This window comes from Magnolia sinica, chromosome 19 (genome assembly GCF_029962835.1).
Source record: "Magnolia sinica isolate HGM2019 chromosome 19, MsV1, whole genome shotgun sequence".
Lineage (NCBI taxonomy): Eukaryota > Viridiplantae > Streptophyta > Magnoliopsida > Magnoliales > Magnoliaceae > Magnolia > Magnolia sinica.
The window spans coordinates 58,083,269-58,100,412 of record NC_080591.1 but is presented as its reverse complement, the minus strand read 5'-3'; the positions used below and the strand labels follow the sequence as shown (position 1 = coordinate 58,100,412).

The window sequence follows — 17,144 nt, the reverse complement described above, 5'->3', positions numbered from 1 at the left end:
TAAAAGTGAGGCTAAAACCTTTAGCCTCAGTTTTGCCTCAGTTATCTAAACCGAGGTTGAAACCCCCGTGGCTAAAGGCTTTAGCCTCAGTTTTAGCAACCGAAGCTAAATTGACTTTTATAGCCTCGATTCTTCAAGTGAAGCTAAAAGAACCTTTTTAGTTTCAGTTTTCTCGAAATGAGGCTAAATCAAAATTTTAGCCTCCATTGTTTCCAACTAAGACTAAATCCAAATTTTAGCCTCAGTTGCCTCCAATTGAAGCTAAATCTATTTTTAACCTCGGTTCTCAACAACTGAGGCTAAAGCCTTTAGCCACGAAATTTCAGCCTTGGTTCTCAACAACCGAGGCTAAATCCAAGCCTCAGTTACAAATTGAGACTAAAAATGTTTATTTTTTTAAAATATTTATTTAAACTACAAATCCACTCATGAAACAATCAATCATAAAAGCCACAATACCAACAAAACAGTTAACGACAGTCTATTTAAAGTTTAACTCAATCAAACTGTTACATAACATTAGGTTCCACAAATAATACAATGTCATGGCCGCGCCCGTCATCACTGGTGCTGTCGTGCTTGGCGGACCCTGACATAACACTGCCCGTCCATCTTCTGCTGCTTCTAGGCCAGCATCATCATTGCCTTCACCAGCATTCTCCATTCGGATTGTCGGTCTACAACCTCAACAGGTAGCTCTGGCCTGCTAGCTGCGTGTGCACATAGTGTGTGGCCGTCAAAACACTAGCAGAGGGACAACCAGAGTCAGCGTGAAGGTTGGAGAGGGCGCTGAGGTCGAGGTTAGGGAAGACGGAGTAGCGGCAACGGGGGCACTTTACATTCAGCTGGAGCCACTCATCAATGCATTCCACATGGAAATTGTGGGCACAAGGAAGCCCCCAAACCTGCACATGCTCAATCAGAACCCATTCTCAATTTTCTACAATAAACAAATCTCACGAATCTGGGGTTCTTCGCAGCATCCACTCATAACCATTAAAGCTTTTTCTGGTCAGATTGAGTTGTTCTTTACATGGGCCCTGATATGATGTACTTAATCTGCTATTATCTGCATTTCGGTGCCTGCCCATCATCCCAATCATTTCCATCTGCTTCTATGCCACTGCCATAGAATCTGGTGACTCGACTGCTTTTATCCTGTTTATAGAATTTTCCCCATCTGCAATAAGTCCCATTCTGACTTCCACATTGCGCCTCAGAACTGTCTCAATTGAATTTGTGATACTGCTCAAAAATCTCTCAGCTCTGGATTTAATATCTTTATTCCCAAATGCTATATATGCAGTCATGACACCTGCATGCAGTAGAATACCAATCTCATTTGAACATATACCATTATATATGTGTCTATGTATAATATAGAGAAATATATGGAGAGAGAGAGAGAGAGCTGAATTCATGAGAGAGAGAGAGAGAGAGAGAGAGCTGAATTCATGGGTCCAGCCATTCTTTTGTAAAGTTCATTAGTTTTCCATAAACTTGGCCAATTCAAACTTGAAAATGAAAGATATACAAATCTCTGTCTTAGCTTTCAAAAATCATATTTAACAGAAAAAAATAAATAAATAAATAAATCGTCAATTCTCAAAACAAAAAATGCAGACAGAAAAAATACATTTTGCTTCATGGGAGTTGATGGCGTGTCAAGTGTTTAGTGTAGATGTTTTGGGCCGCAAGTAATGGAACTCCCAAAGGAAAAATCCTTCTAAAAAATAGAAAAAAGAAGTGTACTGGATTTAAAAATTTTGTAGAAGAAATCTTGGAGCAATGTTCTTGACCCAGAATACAAACCTGCAAATGTTGATAGTTGGAACTTGAATAGTTGCAATTGGCCCGGAAAACAAACCTGCAAATGTTGTCGGGAAATTGTTTTCAGAAAAAAGTTTCACTACTTCCGAACTTCAGTTGGGAAATCTGTAAATACAAAGGGAAAATTAAAATAAAATAAATAATTGCGTGGCTGGAAGAAAGGGCACAAGACACGGTCGCAAGGTTTCCTCGGGTTCATATGCCATGTAAAAGGTCAACGCTTTCTAAGAAAAATATGAAATGGCAGTATCGCTGAGTTACAGACAGTTGAAATTCCTAATGGACAAAACCTCGATTTGACAGCGAAGTTAGTAACCACCTAACCTTGATTTCATAAACAAGAATGATTAGTTCCGCAAAACTTGAAATAAATAAATCCCAGTAACACCGGACATAAGAAATAAAGAAGAAAACAAATAAACAAGGCAATTTGCAGCAAGTTATATGCAGATTTATATGCTGTACCAACCACGATTTTACGCATTGACTTTAAACAATAATGATTATGCTTAGATATTTGGGGAAAAAAATTGGGTCCAAAAACCTAATCCATTGAGTTAGGAATTTTTTTTTATTGAGATCAAGAATTGACTAGTAGCATTTTCCTCTCTTAGTTGCTAACATAAATCTTCAGTGCCCAAAATTTTATATTAGGAAAAGATCAGATACAAATCCGACGACGACAACGGAAACATCAACAACGCAGTGTACGGTGGACATGAAATCCATGAGGAAAGCTGCGGAGATGGTGGAGTTGCCCAATCTCTTTCTGATGATTGGACGGTGGTGGCAAAGAAACAACTCCCGCAGAATAGAATCGCCACCTTTCAGCAAAACAGAGACATTTCTAGCTACCCAACTCTGTTCATAAAAGGATTCCCAGCTGGATGGTATCCCCTCAATTTCGAACGAGTATTTCGCAGGGCGGGGATTGTCATGGAAGTGGTTTTGCCAAGGAACAAGAGCAATGGATCTCTTCGCGGCTTTGCTTTTGTCCGTATGAGTTCCGAGAGTGAACTTCATAGAGCGATCCAGCTCCTAAATGGGGTGAGTTTTGGAGGCGAAAAAATGCGTGTCCAGCAAGCGCGATTTGGGCCAGAGCATAGAGTGCGGAATACTATACAAAGACCTCTTCACCATCTCACTTCAAAGACGACTACAGCAAAGCAAACATTCAAGCCCGCTAATCACCTACGGCCATCGTCCTTCAGAGATGTTCTCCTAAATGCAAGGGAGAATCTAAAAGGGGGGAGCTCCTCCGGATCTACTAGAGGATATCAAGCTATGGATCGAAACAATAATCACCCTGATCCGGTGGGAAAGGATTCCATTTTCATCGACTCTACGACTATTGCAACAGACAAAGATGGTCTCCTAAATTTGGTGGTCGCCATTACCAGAGAGGGTGTCTCTTTGTCCCAAGTTACCAGATGGTTAGATGAGAGTTGTAGCATTCCTGTATCTGCTTACACGATCAAACCGCTTGGATTCAACGAGCTATGGATAAAGGTAAAGCCTGATTATAATATCGATCTCTTAATCATGGCAGGAGTGCTATTTAAGGACGGGCCGATTGCTTCTATTCAGTCTTAGGAGGAGTTCTCCTTTTTTGGATTTGAAGAGAAATGGATGTTGATTTGGTCGGTTCCTTTGGAGCTATGGAATGAAGCTTTTTTCTCAACAGTGGCTGCTCGGCTTGGCACCCTTATTTAGGTGGATCCCAAAACTCTGTCGGGAGAAGAGATGGGTGTTAACAGGGTGCTGGTGCGTAGGAAGAAGGGGAAGCCAATTCCATCAGCTATCCAGATCCTGGCTAATGATCGTGTTTTTCATCTTCCAGTCTAGATGGAGTGCAAAAACGATCCGATTCCAAGATGGGGGAATCTATGGAGATCCAAAGAAGGGGAGCAGATTGCCACTGTCAGTGGTATGGACGGGGAGATGGAAGATGGTACACGGATTGTATGCTCTGCTGGAGTACCAAACATGAAGTACAGCCTAGCCTCACCTTCCGCAAACCTACCACACTAAACGACTGCCTCTTGGCGTGCAAATCACGCTCTCGATCTTGGCGCGGCAGCTGCAGAAGATTTCGCACAGAACACCTTTCCAGCCACCTGTACTCCAGTCACGTGTCGGACGTTTCCCTAGAAGACACGAGTAACATCGAAGGGACGACAGAGCGTCCTTCGGATAATAACTGTAGCCACATGGATACCTCGTGCGAATCGTGCGATCGTCATATTATTCCTCCCACACGTATGGAACTTAATTCGACAGATGGCATTCATCCTCAGACTCCTCCTGTAAGCCCGATTATCTTCACCACTGACCCAAACGACCTTGTCGATCGGTATCCCACGATTCATGCCTCCCTCAACCTCAACCTTCCCATCTGCTCTCCTTCTATTACAAACAGGTTCGCGAAATGATCGGGATCACTGCCCGACTTCCTCAGGAATATTGATCTCCATCTTCAGCAGCGTGAGACTGCTTCGTCCCCTCTCCCCTTTATCTCGCGGGATTTGGTCCCTACTGAACCTCTCCCTGTAGTTTCCATCCCTCCGACCGCAAGCGACAGATCAATCATCGGATTCTCCCCGCGAGCCATTTCCGACTCCCAACTCTTGGAAGATTCTGCTTTAGTTGCCTTATTCCGGGAAGGAGTAGGAGGACACATTATAGACGCGGAGCTGATTCAGGTCAGAATGGGCTCCCCACCTCACGATACGGAAATGGCGCTTGCGACTGCGAGATCAGAACTGGCGGCCTCCATCCAGAAAAAACAGTAGATAAGAGACGCTATGGGCCACATCGGTAGATCCTTAGGCCTCTCTTTCGGGGATCATCCTGAGGATTTTTTGGCCCTCTTCCACTGCATTGAAGCTCGTGGCAAGCCCCTGACAAGTCATAAATCTCCAAGAAAATTTTAGGCTAAGCCCATCAGAAACAGAGAGTTGCAGAGCCTCCTAACCAGTCCTAGACAATGCTCGCAATCCTCAGAATGTGTCATCCGTGGTGGTCGTAGGGGTCGATCGGTTCCAAAATGAAAATCCTTTCTTGGAATGTTAGAGGTGTGGGCTCCAAGAAGAAGCGTTGTCTGATAAAAGACATCACGGGAAGAAGTAAAGCTGATATTATCTACTTTCAGGAAACTAAATCCCTGGCTTTCTCAGCTTCTCTTTTGAGCACGCTTTGGAAAGTTCGAAACGTTCAATGGGAGGCTTCAAATGCGGCAGGTAGTCCGGGTGGGATTCTTATTGCTTGGATTCGGATTTGTGGTCGATGGAACGTAGCCGGATTGGTGTCTACTCAGTTTCCGTGGTTCTAAATCAGATTGGATCCAACTTTTCCTTTCTCCTTTCTTCTGTTTATGGTCCGAATTAGGCTGACAGGAGGTCTGATTTCTGGAAGGATCTGCTAGCTGCCAGGGAAATGTTCGACGGTCCATGGTGTATCGGAGGTGACTTCAATATCACGCGGTATGCGGAGGAGCGATCCCAGCCTGGTCGTGTTTCAGCTGCCATGCGTTCTCTCTCGTTGGATTGATGATCACGAGCTAATAGACATTCCGCTATCCGGCTCCAGATATACTTGGTCAAATTTGTGTGACCCGCCTTCTTTTGCAAGGTTAGATCGCTTTCTTGTCTCTGCAGATTGGACTGAAATTTTTTCCAATGTATTGCAGACGTCTCTCCCTCGGCCAACGTCTGATCAGTCTTCGATTCTTCTCTCGATGGTTGAGGAAAACTGGGGCCCCAAGCCATTTCGCTTTGATATTTCTTGGCTGAAGATTGAAGGCTTCGATAAGCTCATTTCAGATTGGTGGAAGAAGATGAACGTCGATGGGTTCGCAGGCTTTAGGCTAAGTAAGAAGCTGAATATGTTAAAGTCCCACCTCAAGGTTTGGAAATCAGATTTTCTTCTCAAACGGCAGGCTGAAACTGATGACATTTTGGGTCAAATCCACTCCATTGACGCTACCTACGAAGATGATCCCACAGATAGTACTCAGCCTTGCAGACGTGCTAAGCTTATTAATGTTTATTCTGCCCGGGTTTTAGAGGAGGAGATCTCTTGGAGACAGAAGGCGATAAAAACACTCTTTTTTTCATGCCATGGCGAATGCTCGGGCTACTGCCAATAAGATATCCTGCCTTTCGATAAATGGGGAGCACACTGAAGACAAGCAGATGATTTCTGAAAAGGCTATCTCCTTTTTCCCTAATCTTCTAAAGTCAGATTCTCATCATAGGCCTACCCTGGACTTGTTGCCCATGGACCGGATCTCTGACCTGGACGTTGCCTCCCTGGAAGCTGGTTTCTCTCCCGACGAGGTCAAACTTGCTATTCAGTCGCTGGCAGGGGACAAAGCCCCAGGTCCAGATGGCTTTCCCATCTTATTTTTCCAGCACTTCTGGGACCTGCTACAGGGGGATATCCTTGATTTTGTAAATGAACTCCATGAAAGAGGATACTTATCAGATGCTCTTGGGGCTACTTTCATTGTCCTTATTCTGAAGGTGCAGGGGGCAGATTCTCTCCATAACTTTAGGCCTATCAGTCTTCTTGGGAGGCCATACAAAATCCTTGCAAAAATTCTCGCCAACCATCTTCAAGGAGTTATGGACAAGATTATTTCCCACCACCAAAGTGCCTTCATTCAGGGTAGACAAATCATCGATAGTGCCCTCATGGCTACCGAATGCCTGCACTCCAGCCATATATCCGGGGCAAGAGACATCTTATGCAAACTTGATCTTGAGAAGGCCTACGATCACGTTGATTGGAATTTCCTCCTATACATGTTAAAACGGATGGGTTTCGGTGATAGATGGTTAAATTGGATAAAGGCTTATGTCAAATCAGCTATGTCTTGGGTCCTCATTAACGGATCCCCAAAAGGCTATTTCAAAAGTACTAGAGGCCTACGTCAAGGAGATCTGCTATCTCTGTTCCTTTTTCTTACTGTGGTCGAGGCTTTATCGCGTATGCTAAGAAACGACCAGGAGAAAGGTATGATTGGAGGTTTTCAGATAAAAGATATGGAACACCCCATCTCTCACATCCAGTACGCCGACGACAAGCTCCTATTTTGCGAAGCCGATTGGGATAAAGTGGGCAATCTTCGTACAACCATCCGATGTTTTGAGGCAGTTTCAGGCCTGAAAGTCAATCTCAGCAAATCGAAGTTGATTGGCGTCAATATTAGTGAATCCGACACTCGCCTTTTTGCAGAATTTTTTGGTTGTACCCCTGACAAACTCCCTACAAATTTCGTCGGCCTCCTGCTATGTATTGGCAAGCCTCCGATCGCTTTTTGGGAGAAAATCATTGATCGTTTTGAGCTTTACCTCGCGAGGTGGAAATGCAGATATCTCTCGTTAGGGGGCCGGCTCACATTGATAAAAGCGACACTCTCAAATCTCCCCTTGTATTTCAGGTCCCTTTTCAAATGCCCCGCAAAGATTTTACATACTTTAGAGAAACTTAGACGGGACTTCCTGTGGCATGGAAGGGAGGATCGAAAAAAATTTCATTTGGTTGCTTGCCTTGAGGTTTGCAAACACTATAAGGACGCTAGAGCTGGAATCAGAAACCTCAAAACTATGAATTGCGCTCTTCTAGGAAAATGGTGGTGGAGACTTGGTGCAGAAGAAGATACCCTATGGAATAAGGTGATCAAATGTAAATATGTGAAATCGCCTCACGGTTGGTGGACAAAGGGGGTGTCTAATAGTAGCGTTTCTGCGGTTTGGAGAGGAATCATATCTTCTCATAGCGAGGTGCAAACTCATTGCCGTTTCTACATAGGAAAAGGAGACAAAATTCGGTTCTGGGAGGACTTATGGGTGGGTTCCCATGTCCTTAAACAGGAATTTCCAGATATGTACTGGCTAGCCCGAGATCCGTCGATAACAGTGGCCGATTGTTACTCTATTCAAGGTAACGGCGTGGTCTGGATCCCCCCCCTGCAGAAGAAACCTTCACGATTGGGAAATTGAGTCTTATGTGAAGCTCCTTCAGCGGTTAGGTAACTGTCATCCTCATCCAGATCAACATGATAAGCTAGTGTGGGCCCTCGATAGTAAGGGTATGTTCTCTGTTAAATCTTTATACCGTTTTCTGGATCAGAAGACTGATTCATCATCAGTGATGCTCTACGCGAAGATTCGGAAATACAAGGTCCGTCCAAAAATCGTTGTTTTCGGGTGGTTGGTTGGAAAGAGAAAAGTTCTCACTATTGACAATCTGAAGAAAAGAGGGATGATTCTTCCAAACGTTTGCATCTGTTGCCTATCAAATGAAGAAATGACGGATCATTTGTTTGTTCATTGTACTTATTTCAACTCAGTCTGGGCAACTATTCTATCACATTTTGACATTTCCTGGTCTTTTCCTCAATCCACTGATTCTGTCTTCGCAGCCTGGCATGGAGTCCCCCTGGAGAAGAATAGAGTTGCGGTGTGGCGGTTCTCTCTTCTAGCCGCCTGGTGGGCCATCTGGGAAGAAAGAAATTGGCGTTGTTTCAGAGATGAGGCCCATTCTATCGCCCATGTGATCAACGGAATCCAGCAATTCCTATCCGAATGGACTTGCCACTCTACAACCATTAGCCACATTCCTCTTTTCATCGGCTCTCCGACGTTAGGTAGGGTGTAGCTGATTTCCGTGGATTGTTTTTTCCCCTTCTGTCTGATTCTTAGTTGGGTCTTTTTGTTTCCTTTATGTTTTCTTCTGCTTCTCTTTTTTCTTTGTTTTGTTTTCCTGTTTTTCTTTGCTTATGGGAGCTTTCAACTTGCTACCTTGCTGTACCAACCACGATTTTACGCATTGACTTTAAACAATAATGATTAGTTCCACAAAACTTGAAATAAATAATCCCAGTAACACCAGACCTAAGAAGAAGAAGAAGAAGAAAAACAACAAGGTAATTTGCAACAAGTTACATGCAGATTTATCATAGAATAGCAAACGTAAATGCGGTAAACAGTTCCCTAAATTGCCTTGACAAATTATCTGTTGCAGATGCTATCAGTATCAAGCTCCAGTAACAACATTTCAAGGCATCCTACGTAACATGAAAACCAATTACTAATAAGAAATTTAACCTCAAGAAGTCCAATCTAGATCTGCACAGGCTGAAACGAAATAATCGAGAGAGAATTCATGTGAGGATCGAAATTGTAGAAGCAATACAATAACCATGTCCCAATATGCCATAGAAAAACATATTTCAATATCATGAATGAAAAACCCATCCTTACTGAAAGCCATGAACAGATTTGCTTTTTAAAAAAAAATAATTTAAACATAATAATAGGTCAAACGCTGAATCCTTCAATTTCCTTTCCCTCATAATAGTTTCTCTTTTTTATCTATAGGAATAACATCTTTCTTGTATCATTTGATTTTATTCTATCGATTTCAGACATGAACAGAAACTATGACAGGGCTATAGTTTTTTCTTTCTAATCGCAGCAACAAGAATAGGGAGCCTAAGAATTTGGAGCCATCGATTAGAACCAACATGCATATTTATTCACAGTAAAAATGAGAGTTTCAACTTCCGAAGGAGAATACCTTGTTCATCATATTCCATTGACCAACTTGGGGCAAGCAATCCTTTTCTCTACCAGTGTCATGGTAAGCATTGTGGTGAACCGTCTAACCAAAGAAAAATGAAATTTCAGGGTACTTCATTCCAACAGAAGCATTAACAAAGTCAAACTATAAGGCCAGTGCTAATCACCATGTTGATGCACTAAAGAATAGTTTCCAGGAATTTCATGTGCTTGCTCTACATACTTTTGGAATGTTCTTGAGGCATGGTAAGAATAACTTGCAATTTTTTTTGTGCGACATTGGAACATCTTTTGTGCACTTTTACCTCCTACATTCTTGTTACTTTCTTGTATGCATCAACTAATGCTTTTGGTATTTGGGATATCTGACCACAGAAATTATGAACTATGTAAACTGAAATTTAATTAGAGAAATGATCCAGTGCTCCCACAGCTCTACAAATTATGTGCTCCCAATTGCATAGGGCTACCTAGACAGACCAATCAAACGATTTTGACAGTCCCTTTGACCCAACCCACCCTTCGTTGGGACACGAATCAAGCCATCCAATTAATAGAACCATAAAATGGAGAGTCGAGATTGCTATGAAAAAGGTCCAATTAACATATTAACCACCCATTTGGTGGGGCACATTTGTTAATGATTCCAAACAATCACCTTGCCCAGATGACTCTAACCAACACATCCATGTTTTGGAAAACAGAATGTCAGCAAATGAAAGTTCAACTTTTGGACAGTTATGATAATCCAATCAGTGTATTTTGCATGGTGGCCCATGAAGTGTGGCTGAACCTAATGGACAATCCAGATCTATTGATTGGATAATCCATGTCTCTTCATTCAACTAGGAGTTGCCTTATCTTATAGTGATACATGAACAATGGATTGTCTCTTTAAAATAATTACCTCTGTATATAAAATTATTTCCATGTATAATTTACCTACAAGACAATTCATATATAATTTATAAACGAAATAGTACTCCATTTAACTGAGTATGATAAACTGAGTGAGAGGAAGTAACTGCTAAATGTGTATGATAACCACAAGTCATTTTTCAGCAATGATCCAGAATAAGAAAGAAAGAACAAGCAATGTACAGAGGTGAAAGAGAAGGAATAAACATACACAGATGTAAGACGTGCAAAGTTTTAGGATATAATGAGTAATCACACATAAACCTAATGAAAACCTCGATTTGACAGCGAAGTCTACCTGACAAAACCTCGATTTGACAGATATAATGAGTAATCACACATTAAACTAATGAAAACTTTGGGTGTACCAGCTGATTTTTTCCAGGAAGTCCTTGGGACCTTAGTCTAGGACCCTAGATTTAGGAGGAACTGAAATTCATGGAGAAAAAGAAAAACAGACGGTCTAGTAATCCAATTAGTGTGGTACTGTGGTTTCTTTTGCTATGCTCCATCTAATTAAAAGGGCCCATGACTGGGACAATCTGGATTGATTTCCATAGTCCATGTGTGTCATGTGTAGCTCCCAATAATCATAATTCACAAAAGGCATTTTCTTTCTCATAGTAAATCACAAAAACAATTTAACACCTTGAAAATCTCCTGCACAGTCTCAAAACAGTGAAACACCTTGAAAATCTCCTGCACAGTCTCATAGTATAAACCAGTTTTAGCCCATCCACCAGTAAATAGCACACTATTCACTAGGTTGAGCTTCTGCAGTAGATGAACATTGTATGTCAAAGTTGAAATTCATGCCATCTATTTATCATAAAAACGAGTGCAAATAGAAGGAGAAGCTAACCAGCATATTCAAATAATAACTATTTAATGAAAGAACATTCAAGAACCTAAGATGTGGTTGCACACACAACTAAATTGGATTTCAATAGTGAGGTAATCAAATTGCAACAACCTCCATTAGTATTTGTATGAGGAAGTAGCCCCCAAACTGTAATTATGCCCTATTCAGCACTGTGGATGTGTGGATGTTGAATCTGTCAGAGTATTGTACAATTCCGCTTCTCAATAGTTTTGGTTTCCTTTTTCCTGCAGGCTAAAGGAATTTCTAGGAGGTTTGCGATCCGTTTCTGGACAGAGCCAAAGGCCTCCACTTGCTTGTCTGTTAAGGTGTCAAACACAATAGTCAACATATATAGATAAAAGGGAATGAGTTTCCAATAGAAGGAGCTCAGCTATGCCCACAGCCATACATACCATGGCAATAACATTTGTTTCTCATCCAACATGGGCAAAAAAAAAAAAAGTTTACCCTGGAGGCAATACTCCAAAACTCATTGTACGCATGTGTTACATACCCACAACTATAATTCACTGAAGCCATACTGTTTCTCAAATGGCCTTCAATAATAACCTTGCGAGAGACCTCAATGTTGGCAGTTTTTCACCCAAGACACAAAAATAAGTCCTAACTATGCTACGAAATCAGGACATCCAGAAATGAAGATATTATCTATTTCCTTCTAGAGATAAGTAGCACCATACCTGTTCCCATTGATGATGTCCTCTGAGGAGAGTGCCAGTGGCATTTTTGCACTACATATTCAGTTCAGGAGAGTGCCAATGGCACTATTGCAGTACATATTCCATTGTGCATCCATCAGTAACAAGAATTTTGAGAATTTCATATCTCCATTCTTTATGGGGCTTCATTTATGCTGCTCATTAGATATTTCCATATAAACTTAGTAAAACCATTGATAAATGAAATGAAACATCTAACTGAATAGAGAAAAATCCGGTAGCAGACCCTCCCCACACATAAGAATGGATCAGTGCAAATGGAGGAATTGATTTATTTTTAGCAACGAGATAAATAGAACAAGAATGTGAAGGAACTGGAGAATGCCCAAAACTAAGCTGTAGAAGAGCTACAGTAAACCATGTCGACCGCTCACTAGAAACCTTTAGCATCAAAATAGAACCTTTTCATCATTCCTTTTAGTACCACCCACATAAAAGGCAAGCTAATTTAAAGTATCAGACTTGATGAAATTGGAACTTGTACCATAGCACACTGCGTGATTCAAAATATAACCCAAAAAATAGGGAAGTAAACCCACCACCCTAGCAAGCTCCCCAACAGTTGCAAGAACTCTAGTGACAACACCAGTATTAGCATTTGGCCCGGTGCCTTTCCTTAGCTTCACCACAAGTGCCTGAAATGTGCTAACCTCACTAGATGAGATGACATACATTTAGCTTGTACTAAGGACCAAATCACTGAGTTCTTACATTTTAGCAACTACATTGTGAAGATCTTAGGTGAATTATGCCATGGCAATGACATGTTTATATACTAAAGGTAACCTAAAATCTAATATAATCTAATCTATAATAGATATTTCAAATATACTAGGATTAGTGGTGGGAATCTACTTTAACCGAGCTCATATCATTTTTCAATTTGTAAATGTAGTTTATGGTAGTTGAGATGTTAGAGAATTCAATTGTTACTGTTACATTACCTCCTTGGCAAAGCGATTCATCGGGGCAAGATATTTGTTGCCCTGGCTGTTGATAGTGGGATTTGCACTTCCGCCAATCGCATACATCTCCCAGTGAGTGTAGTCATTGTTCACCACATGGAAATACCCGTGCCTGCACCTGAATTTGTTTTCACAAAGAAAGAAATTCGTTTCAAATCACTCCATTTTTCTGGAAAAGGAAACTCTCAAACAAGAAGTGAAATGCAGATGGATGTGTGTAGGGAAAGGAAGGAGAGTAGAATTGAGAGTTGGAAGTGCTGGAAAGGAAACCCAAAAGGAGGATCCGATAATGGATGAGAAAACAGACAAGATGTGGATTACAGTACATTCTCACTGACTCGGATTTGCTTAACGTGGAAGCTGTGGGACCTAACCCCAACAAAAAACAAGAAGCATGACAGTTTCAAGCTTGTCAGACAATGATAAACAAAGATGAGGAGAATAAGAATAAGAACAAGCCAATTACCTGCTGAATACGAGCTCTTTTTTGAAATATTTGATCTTCATATATAGAAACTAACTGAGCAAAATGCTCTACCCTCTCTAATATTACCTGGACATGTTGAATTCCCTAGCATTAGGAAGTGTGGGTTGTAGGTGTAGCCAACCCGCAATTAAGGATATGGCAAAAAGAATAATAGAAAAAGAGCTCCAGTATAAAGATCTGTTATTTAAGCAGTTTACTTTGAGTGTATGTAAGCCACATGTACAATTTCTTTGTGCTCATGTATCAAGCAAAGCTTGTCTTGCGTTAATCATACATTGAAAAAGACTATGTTTGCCAATGATGACAACGTATGTTGAGATATGACAGATGTAGAGGGAACCAAAGTTGACACCATGCAAAACTTATCTAGTTTGAATAGAGAATATAATGATTCTTGGTCAGAGTCTAATGATTAGATACTAATGCTTAACACATGTGAAACATGCTTCCTTCTTTTAATGTGATTTCCTGCAATGAAACAAAATTTTCAACAATTATGGATATATTCAAACAATTAATTTACTTTAAATCACAACAAATTTACAAAAATACAGTCCTAAAAGAAGAGATAAGTTTCAACATGAATAAATGGTTCAAAATATCTTAATAAGGCTTCAAATATACCTATATACTGCTAAACATTTTTCTCTAAACCCCTTCTCTGGCAAGTTTATTGTTTGGCCCATTAGCTTCTTGTATTTATTCCAAACTAGAGCATTTTGTTTGCTTAAGTGTTTCTTTTTCAAAATTTAAAAAAAAAAAAAAAAAAGCTTCGCTAATTTTATGAACATGGCCTGTCTCAACCCCCTACATATCACCACATATTGAGCTGACATGTTGGTGAGTACCCAAGCATCCATCAGGTGGTCCACATTGTGAGAGTCAAGCTGGTCCAACAGGTGGGCCACATTGTGTGAAAGAAAATTGATATATTTTAACATTCTTTTCATACATTGTGGCCCCCCTAATGAGTTACTCGACGTACCATATATGATTTTAAGGTAGGACGGGCTACTTTATCCAACTATTCTATCATATCATGGCCAAATTCCGTGTTTATTTCCATTTTTACTATAAATAGTAAGTTTTAGTTTGATTATAACTCTTCATCCGTTGGGCTTTAGGAGTTGTGTCCAACATGAAAAGTGCTTAGAATAATTAGGAGAATAACATGGTTAAGCCACATAGGAAAAATACTATAAAAAGTAAATTTACTATTTATAGTAAGTTACGAATTTCAAGGAGTTTTAGTTTTAGTTTGCTTCTGATTTCTCTCCTATTGCTTGGTATCCCTATTTAAAGGGTTATGAACTCGTTTATTTGAATGAATCAATTAAATTTCAATTTATTAGAATTTATTTCTATTTTCTTATTTTCTTTCCTCGTGGATTCGAGAAGTCTCTATGAGGAGTCCAGAGAAGCTCCGTGGATTCAAAGTAGTTATCCTTGAGGAAGACGGTGCTCGACCTCATCACGTTCATCCCTGCATCATAATCCATTCAAAAATCACAAACAAAAAGGGTTCCTATATATATATATATATGTGTGTGTGTGTGTGTAACACTTCGTACCTCTGATACACGGGTGTTACCTCTGAGAACCACGTTTATGGAAACTAAGATCGATTAACGAGGTGACTTAAACTTTACACGTGTAGGTTGGGACTTCTAGTCAACAATAAAGCTGACTACCAAGAGTTGTAGAAGCCAAGTCAAACCCAGCACTAGTTCGAAAGGTAAAACTCAACAAACACTTAAGTTAAAGCAGCTTATGGATAAGTTAATCAAGTCACGTTGGGACAATACACCCACTAACAACCCTAGAGGAATAAATTATGGCCAATCGAATGAACAATGTGCTCTAGGACCCTACTTAACTGTTGAGACCAACTATCAGGCCAATCCAGCCGTTGGTCTAGTGTACACTAGCCAAATAAGGCCTAAAATAGGTAATGCGGCCCACCTGGGCCTCACATGTGCCCCAAACTGGGCCGAGGCCCCTATATAGGGACCCCTAGACAAATGGTCAGAGTAAACTTATCACAAACATCATAGTGGACCCCATACATGGTGCATGTTCACCACGAATTTACCTTGTGCGATGTGCACCGGACCATGCCTAGCGGTCAAACGGTTGTTGGCCAATTCTTTTGCAAAAAGAAAAGAAAACTCTCTTGCCATTTCAAACCATTTGAAACTGAGGAGTTTCAAACCCCAAAGTGCGCCACCCTGGCCACTTTCTAAGCAATCCAAACCGTCCACTTTGTCAGTGGGGTCCATCCCAACAGAACCGGATAAGGATATGGACCCCTACAAAGAAACGAAGAATTATCATAGGACCGTCCATTTCATCACGTATGGTTGGGATCTTTAGAGAGAGGACCACCTGCTGGCATGATGGGCAAGCCAATGTCGATTTACCTAGAGGGTTACCAACGTCCACTTGTCAGCTAGAGAGAGTCCTCTCACAAAGCCGAAAATGGCCGAACAGGCTGGAAGATAGAAACAGGGGCTTTCCGTTTCTGGGTAGGAAGCTGGCACCGATGGCCGTTCCCTGACGATATGCAGAGCAAATCCCAGCCGTTGGCTACCCCTCTTCTTGCCAATAAAAGGGGCGTTGATGCCCTTAGAATCCACAGTGAAAAGAGAGGGAGGAAGAAATGAAACAGGGGGTGCACTTTCGTCGGGTGAGCTTAGTGCACATTGCCCCAACTCAGCCTGTAAGAATCGGATTAGAGAGAGAGAGAGAGAGAGAGAGAGAGAGAGAGAGAGAGAGAGAGAGAGAGGGAGGAAGAAGTGAAATAAGGGGTACACGTTCATCGGGTGAGCTTAGTGCACACTGCCCCAACTCAACCCATAAGAATTGGACCGAGTCAGGTCAGTGTGGGCCTATAGCCCCACCACCAGAGGGAGAAGAAGATAGGGAAAGAAAAGAGAGAGAGTGGAAGGAAGGGACATGGGTGCGTGCAGCTAGGCTAAAGCAAACAAAGCAGGTAACCCCCTTCTCCCTCTCTCCTCTTGGAACTCCGAAACTAAGCTAAAAAAAATATCTGAATGTTTAACTTAAAAATGGATGGAATCTGAAGATGAAAATGGCTGAGCAGGTAGCCTGAAAATAACTAGGAGCTACAACTGGAAAATGGCTGATAGTTGACTTGAACGCAGCTAAGAATCAGCTTGGGGACGGTTGAGATTTCAACCCAGAAATAGCTGAACATCCAGCTTGAAATCAGACTGAGTAGCAGCTATTTTTCAGCATGAAAACAGTTGAAATCACAACCTGTAAACAACTAATGTTTTAGCTTAAAAAGCAACTGAAAGGGGGCAACCTGATAGTAGCTGTTTTCTAGCATGAAACCAGGCTGAAAACAGTTTTTTAACTGGGCCGTTAAAAGGTCCAGAGCAAGGGTGAAGCAGACCATAGAAATAGCACTCCGTTGGTGCATGAATGCAGCTGATGTTTTAGCCTAGAAATAACTAAAAATACAACCTGCAGCTAGGGCTGTACATCGAGCCGAGTCGAGTCGAGGTGGGTCAAGCTTGGCTTGACTCGTCCATGCTATACTCGAGTTCGACCTCGACCTCGAGCTCGCCCTCGAGCTCAACATTGAAGCTTAGCTTGTTTGCCAAAGCTTTCGAGTCGAGTTTGAGTCGAGCTAGTGGTTCAAGTCGAGTCGAGTTTATCTCAAGTCAAGTCGAGTTTACCTTGGTAGGGTAAGGGAAAGAGAAAGAGGGAATGGGGACGGGTAGGGTTTTT

At 41.4% G+C, this 17,144-nt stretch overlaps 1 protein-coding gene across 15 annotated transcripts; it reads right to left on the bottom strand.

The window, feature by feature from the left end:
* Positions 1-468: 468 nt before the first annotated feature.
* Positions 469-13,631, bottom strand: LOC131235115 (putative pectate lyase 14). Of its 15 annotated transcripts, XR_009165948.1 has the most exons (9): positions 13,368-13,631; positions 13,240-13,270; positions 12,881-13,019; positions 12,476-12,571; positions 11,898-11,981; positions 11,308-11,514; positions 11,022-11,108; positions 1,813-1,935; positions 469-1,315 (listed from the first exon to the last, which is right to left on the bottom strand). XR_009165948.1 is itself a non-coding variant. In XM_058232244.1 (8 exons), exons 5-8 carry the CDS (start codon positions 11,311-11,313, stop codon positions 1,116-1,118), a joined length of 348 nt encoding a protein of 115 aa, XP_058088227.1. In that variant the 5' UTR covers positions 11,314-11,514; positions 12,476-12,571; positions 12,881-13,019; positions 13,240-13,270; positions 13,368-13,631; the 3' UTR covers positions 469-1,115. The 15 variants fall into 15 exon arrangements, 2 of the variants coding, with proteins under 2 accessions (XP_058088227.1, XP_058088228.1); XR_009165949.1 differs by lacking the exon at positions 11,898-11,981 and having other exon boundaries at positions 13,228-13,270; XR_009165947.1 differs by lacking the exon at positions 11,898-11,981.
* Positions 13,632-17,144: the final 3,513 nt, after the last annotated feature.

What these genes read in the sequence shown, in the direction of transcription:
- LOC131235115 (XM_058232244.1), bottom strand. An exon ending in CTGTGCAGGAGATTTTCAAG is followed by an intron (nt 1,868 to 11,021) that starts GTGTTTCACTGT and finishes CAACATTTGCAG; the next exon opens with GTTTGTTTTCCGGGCCAATT. An exon ending in CCAACTATCAACATTTGCAG is followed by an intron (nt 1,316 to 1,812) that starts GTTTGTATTCTG and finishes TACTGCATGCAG; the next exon opens with GTGTCATGACTGCATATATA.